This window comes from Nipponia nippon, unplaced genomic scaffold, assembly GCF_047370975.1.
Source record: "Nipponia nippon isolate SJK-2023a ecotype South Korea unplaced genomic scaffold, ASM4737097v1 scaffold_4, whole genome shotgun sequence".
Lineage (NCBI taxonomy): Eukaryota > Metazoa > Chordata > Aves > Pelecaniformes > Threskiornithidae > Nipponia > Nipponia nippon.
Genome location: NW_028262358.1, coordinates 29408111 through 29414580, shown reverse-complemented (window position 1 = coordinate 29414580; position 6470 = coordinate 29408111). Strand labels below are relative to the sequence as shown.

At 38.4% G+C, this 6470-nt stretch overlaps 1 protein-coding gene across 1 annotated transcript in view; it reads right to left on the bottom strand.

Moving 5' to 3' along the window:
* Positions 1 to 2850: 2850 nt before the first annotated feature.
* The window catches only part of CAMKMT (calmodulin-lysine N-methyltransferase), a 223100-nt gene continuing 219480 nt past the window's right edge, over positions 2851 to 6470 (bottom strand). Inside the window, exon 11 of the mRNA XM_087774847.1 lies at positions 2851 to 4917. Within this exon, the coding sequence (XP_087630973.1) occupies positions 4840 to 4917 (78 nt within the window). The 3' untranslated portion in view covers positions 2851 to 4839. The remainder of the gene's footprint in view (positions 4918 to 6470) is intronic.

Here is a 6470-nt window from a genome sequence, read left to right as displayed (position 1 = left end):
CAGCATGATATGTTTAATCATTTAAAAAGTACATTAATTGAAGTCAGAGTCAGGAAAAAATAACAGGTCTTTTAGCACGCAGGCTCTGGCAGGGCACAACGCAGGCTGAACGTTCAAATCCTTTTCTGCTAGCATAACCCATCACCCGGGGGCAACATTTTACGACTGAAGGGGGACGGTGCCTAATGCGGAGAACCATTATTTTTTTGCTTTTTGTTTTTAACAAGCAATCTTCCGCAAGTGACACTGTGTTGGTTACCTGCAGGGAAATGCATCCAAAATAAAAGATACTTTCTGTTACTGAAGGCCTATCGCTCCTTCGCTGTCGTCAGCCACGACAGCTCTTTGTTTCTGGGGGCTTGGCATCTGTTGAGTTTAACCCAGATTCGAGGGTCAAGATGTTTCTTCTCAGGCTGTGGAATGCCATCTGGACTACTGCTCCGTGCATCTTCCCTCTACTTTCCACACACTTTACACACGAGAAGACAATGAAGATCCAATGCCGCTGTTGGACAGAGATGGAAAATATCCAGCTTTTACCCAGCCACAACAATATGCTGGGCTTTTTGGCAGCAAGCCAGCTGCTGACTAAGCAAGGAACCTTAATAGGCTAAACCCTTTAAAAATGGGAAAGAAAAGTTAGGTTTGTTACATTCAGTTGTTTGAACAGAGTCCACAGGTCGGGGAGGGAGACAGATCTTGCAGAGGAGATGCTGCACTTAGTCTCACAAAATCTGGGGTCAGTTCTAGAGTGTATTGGCTGCTTTCTAAACGGCTACAGGCAAAAGAGACAGCAATACTCTCTGCGCCTCAGGTTCCCTCGTATGGGGAATGGGCATGGTTTGGGGGGCTCCCCCCCTTTACTTAAACATTCAGCTGCAAATTCACTGAGACATGCATTGGCTTTCTTTTAGCTTTATGGGATTTTGCATCAGGGTGCCCTCATTTTGGCTGGGTTACGTAAGTGCTGTTGCAGTGCAGATGAGAATAACATTGAAAATCAGCTTTTAAAACCATCTTTCAAAAGATGCTGGTGTGCTTACAACCAATGTTAGGCTACTGGTTTGTGACAGCGAAGGCATGACAAACCATCTTAATCAGACTCAGGAGAACCTAAAAAGTGAATAAAAAGATAGAAAGCAACAAAACCGTCTCTATCCGAGGAAACAACACGGGATGACCATGCTGTGCAGAAAATGTTTTAGGTATAACCGCTGGTGCACACTGTCCTAGCACCTTCCACCAGCGTCTCAAAACGTTTCACAAGAGTTAAAGGAATTCGCAGTTTGACATCACGGTTCATTCCTGATTTAAAGAAGAAGAAAACGACGCATAAAGAAATCCAGGCTAAACTATGCATTCATAATTTGCCCTGTGAGAAGACAGGGACTTGGTTACTTCCCCTCTTGCATTAGGGAGAGCGGGTGAAAGATGGTAATAAAGCGCTGCTCTGTTTGACTTGCAATGTGTTGCTGCCTTTTCCCTCTTCCCCCTGCCATATCAGCTGTGCCACCTGCCATATCAAGAGGTGGATCAAAAGCTCCACCCACTGCATCCTCTTTTGTTCAGGGAACAACGAAGGAGAGTTGTAATGGAGATACAACGCTTGATAAACCGTATGCAGCCAGGCTCAAGATGTAAGGGTGCTTTTCATGGGGGGAACAATTTTAATCCCGCTTCCCTCCTCACGCAAACATGTAGCCATTAAGCCATCGGCAAAATGTGAATGACTTGTCTAATAAGGATTTTGCAGCTGGACTGGTACCTGGGGTAGTAAGTTCTCCTGCCTCATCCCACGTTCTTAAGACATTTTTTATTTCAAATCAAACTTACTTCCCAAATGGAAAGATTTGTCCCATTGTCCCAGAATGCTATCAGATAGGACTAGTTAGTCATTTTTAAGAAAGCCTTTGCCAGATCTCACAGCAGGAAACAGAATATTTTTTTCTTGGTCTTTTATATTCTGAAGATCACAACTCACTGCCAGTGGCACCAGCTGCATTAGGGCTGCGCCCAGGGAGAAGGACGTCCACAAGAAGATAATTTCTCTCTGCCATTTTTTTCTGAGAAAGGAGGAAGACACAACGTTGCTTTAAAAACTACCAACATATGTGAAGGAAAACTTGCCTCAGCCTAACATTTCCCCTCTTGGTGAAGAGAGCATAGCTCTTGCATGGTGTCATTCATCTTTGAAATGCTTTGCAAACACAAAGCAATTAAGCTCAATATTCTGTTACAGAGCATAGTAAACTATATCATTAAAAATATACCAAGCATCAGAGACTAGTTAAAGCACATCACATGAAAGGCTCCATTACATTTTATAAGCATGATTTGATAAACTGCCTAACTTTTTCTTAGCAAAGGTATTTGATGTATTAATAAACGCTGTATTTTTATTAAAATTCCAGAGCTCAGAAACAATTCATCAAGTCCTTACTAACACGAGGGACACTGAGAGATGTCTCTAAAAAAGAACTCTTTTAGTGCCTCATATACAGTAAATCCTACATCTGTGACTTCTCAATACCCGTTTTAAAACAAAAAATCAAGAAGAGAGCTTGCTTACATACCTCTCAAAATATCTACATGGACCAAACCTGCAAGCACTTATGTAGATGAGTAACTTTACTGCCTGTGGAGTTCCAATGTGAGTTTGCAGGATGAAGCCTAAATGCATCTTTGGTAAACAAGCCATCAATTACACACTTTAGGGATGGCAGCACCTGTGCAAAGCCTTCAACTCAAACGCCAGACACTAAAGAAATAAAAAGCAATTATCAGCTACTCATTTGAGTAAAACTGTTTTCTTCTTAGAGCTAAAAACACAATTTTCAGTGACACTGGTGATATTTTTGGCAACTAACAATCTTTATTAGATTATTGTACAGCAGACATTCAAGCCCTCTCAAAAATAAAAGGTTCACAAATCTTAATATTTCACTATTTTTCACACTCCTTTGTTGATTATAAAGATTTCCTTGTACATATTTTTAGAGAAAACAAAGGCACTGGTGTGTGGGACAAAAAAACCAAAACTAATTAAACTAAAGCCACCTTCACAGCACTTTTAAACGACTCCTAACTGCTTTTGATTTCTTACTAGACAAGCATCTTCCAGCAAGAGTTTGAATATGAAACTCATACCAGCTATAGGGGAGACATACTACTCGGTTCTAGGATAAATGGTTGGTTTGCATTGCCCCTGGTCTTTATCTAACACTGAGAACAGGCTGCTTTTTATCAAAAGAGGAATAAATTGCTGTTATTGTGATGTTAGCCCATCACTTGGCATTGCAATTCAAGTTTTTGTGAGAAAGAAATGTATGATCTAACTGCGACTTGACCTATGCCTTCTGAGATCCATCTAGGTGCTCTAATGGAGCATAAAAAGTATTGAATACAAGGACATGCAAACCGGTAGTGAAGAAATTTGTTTGAGAAGAAGAGCTAAGAGAAAGGGACTTTCATGAGCTCGTGGTTTACATGCTGCCCAATTTGTTAAATACGGAAGAACACTTATTGCTGAAATGCGGTTCTTTAATTAATGTATTTCAGCATGATCCTCTACACTTCCTTGCATCTAGTACTTCCCTCTCTCAGTCACGCTCTCTGCCTCTCTCTCTCTTTTTTCATAATTTAAAAAGTGTTGTGGTTTAAGAAACTGTACAGGATTCTTTAGTGATCCAGGTTGTTTTTCTGAGAAGTCATTAAAACGGTCTATTAAACTGTTAAGAAAATAAGAAATCGCTCCTGTTTCTTTGTGGGATTTTTGTCTTTCCCAGTACAAGAAAAGTGACATTAAACGTTTATCAAACACTTGGGCCACAACATATCACAATATAAACTAATTCCAGGGAGATAGTTTGATTACACTACAAAATCCCCTAGTTGTTATAGTGTTTCTCGGGATTTATCAGAAAGGATGCATTTTTTTAAAAGCAATTTCCAGGATAGTAGCATTTAGATTTTAGTCCTGATAAAGGCTCACTTTCCATTCATAGTCAGAACCTAAATGTGCTCTTCTTGTACCTAAACAGATAATAAGCACTCAGCACACTCCCCCTTCTTGACACAACACACTGAGACTAATCACACATAATTGGAGAGGAGGAGCAGAGGGGCTGGGCAGGCTATTGTGTCCAAAGGACAAATGGTCAGTTTATGAGGCTTTTGTCTGATGCATAATTTCTTATACATCTACCGGAGGAAAAGTCCTGCTGGAAAAAAAACGTATATACACACATACACAAAAAAAGCCTTCAACACTGAAGCAAATGAGGACATTTCAATCATGGATAGCAAAATCAACAGTGGCATTTAAAAAAAAAAAAAAAGGCAGAAAAATCCGAGCATTCAATAGGTGCACTTTTAAAAGATCTTAAGACAACTATTTCCTTACTAATTAAATGTGAATGTGTCTACTACTTTACAACCAGTTATGTAAGCCCACAAAGTATATTATTCACATATTTTCAAATACACCCCAAAAATAGCATTTAAAGAGATTAACAAAGTACGTGCAAGTTTAAAGGCACAAAAGAGAAGGAAGCCAGCTTTACACCTTTGTTAATGCATACATGTGAAGTCTGATCGGTCTTAGGCTGGAATATAATTGGAAAAATAAGTGCTAAAATGATACAAAAAAGATGTCTCAATGGTTACACACTGTGAAACAAGCCACGATATCTTCCTCAGCATTTAGGTTAGAAATATTTCTCTAATGATGACTCAGGAACAAAAGGGGGGGGAACTGAACCCTCCCCACTCCCTGCCCATCCACATACATGGATTAATTTTCAGTAGTCCACCTTAAAACAAAAAAAAAAGTGTCATCTTCTATCTGTGTTTGGTTAAAACGAGAAGAAAAGGGTAATGGAGGTTTTCCTCATATGTATCTTTTTCTTCATTTTTCAGCTGCAAATAAAAAATGGATAAAGTGAGCAAACTGTATGAAAGCATTTTTAAAATACTGACAGTTCTTGCTTAACTATATTCCTTAGTGTAAATGATACTACTACAGATTAAACATTTAGTAACTACAGAAAGAAATCTTAAGGTCAAATAACTACCACAGGTATGGAACAGTATGTCAAATATTATCAGGTGCTGGTCAGAGTTTGTAGACAAATTAATCCATGCAATAAAGGGTTGAACATTACTTATAAAAAAAAGTGAGGTCCCAAATTGCTATATTAAATAAATTATATTCAAGTGAGATTGAAGGCCTGAATTAAATCCACTAAGCAAGGAACTTCAGAACAACGGCTAAAAGTTTATCCCTAATCAGCCTAACTATTGCTGTATATTTGGTATTTAAGATCAACAACTGGTTCAGACCTCTGAAATACCATAATCTTATCTGACGGTTTACGTAATTGCAAGCCACTTCCAAGGCTGTAATGCAGTTCTTGTTGGGCTTATTTATTAATTCTGTTTAATTTAAAAAATTCTTATTGTAAGAGAGAATTATAACCTGATAATTAGAGTGGTACAATTCCAATTGCTAGGGATAATGTTACGTGTGCTCTTCTGATCTACACTAAAAGAATATATTTCTAACAAAAGAATGAATGTTTGTTTTCGTAGGTATTCTGGTTAAATGCAATTTAAAATACATATACATATTAATCTGAAATACGTGGAACCTACACATATGTATTACATTTTGTAATCACCTCACATAAAAATATTTGCATATTTTTAATACAAGCCTAAGGAAGAAATTTAAAAAAAAAAAGGACCTTTAGCCATGCCTGACACAAATGACCCCCCCAAAATACTACATTTAAAGCCAGAACTCTTCTTATCCCATATTGTTTTGCCTTTATTTTCCTTGCCGTGTGTTAAGGATTTTAGTTGGCCCGTGTCACAACATTGCTCGTGTTATTTAAACAAAGGTCTTTTCCATATCATATTCTTCAGCTGTGAAGTGCCTCTGTGTAAGCTACTGTCTATGAGCAATTAACACACTTTTCCTTTTTCATAGTGGAACATAAAGCTGATCTATTCTTTAAATTCTAATCCACTTTACTAAGAAGTGTTTGTGTATAATTACTAAAGTAACGGCAATCTGCTTCCCAAGATCTCTAACTTTACCACAGGTGGTTCACTTTGTTTGCACAGGATTACCCATCAGTTTCATGTTATCCTGGCAATTTCTGGACGAAGAAAGATTATATTTTATTTGCACCTTAAAGTTTTATCAACTTCCCAATTTCCATGAGCCACATATCTATCAAAAGAAAAGTGAAGAGAGTCTGGAAGAGTAGGATGGTACACATCCAGCTGTATTTTCCTCTTCGTATTTATTCGTTGGACTCCACTTGTTGGAGTGGAAAACCAGAGCCTAATTATCAACTTTGAATGCGACGAGGCAGCCCAGCTGAAGAGCCTGGAGAACAGAAAAGGTAAATACCCCCGTTTCTTCCTACAGCTTGGCTGGATTTGGGTCAGTGGACCCCACTCAA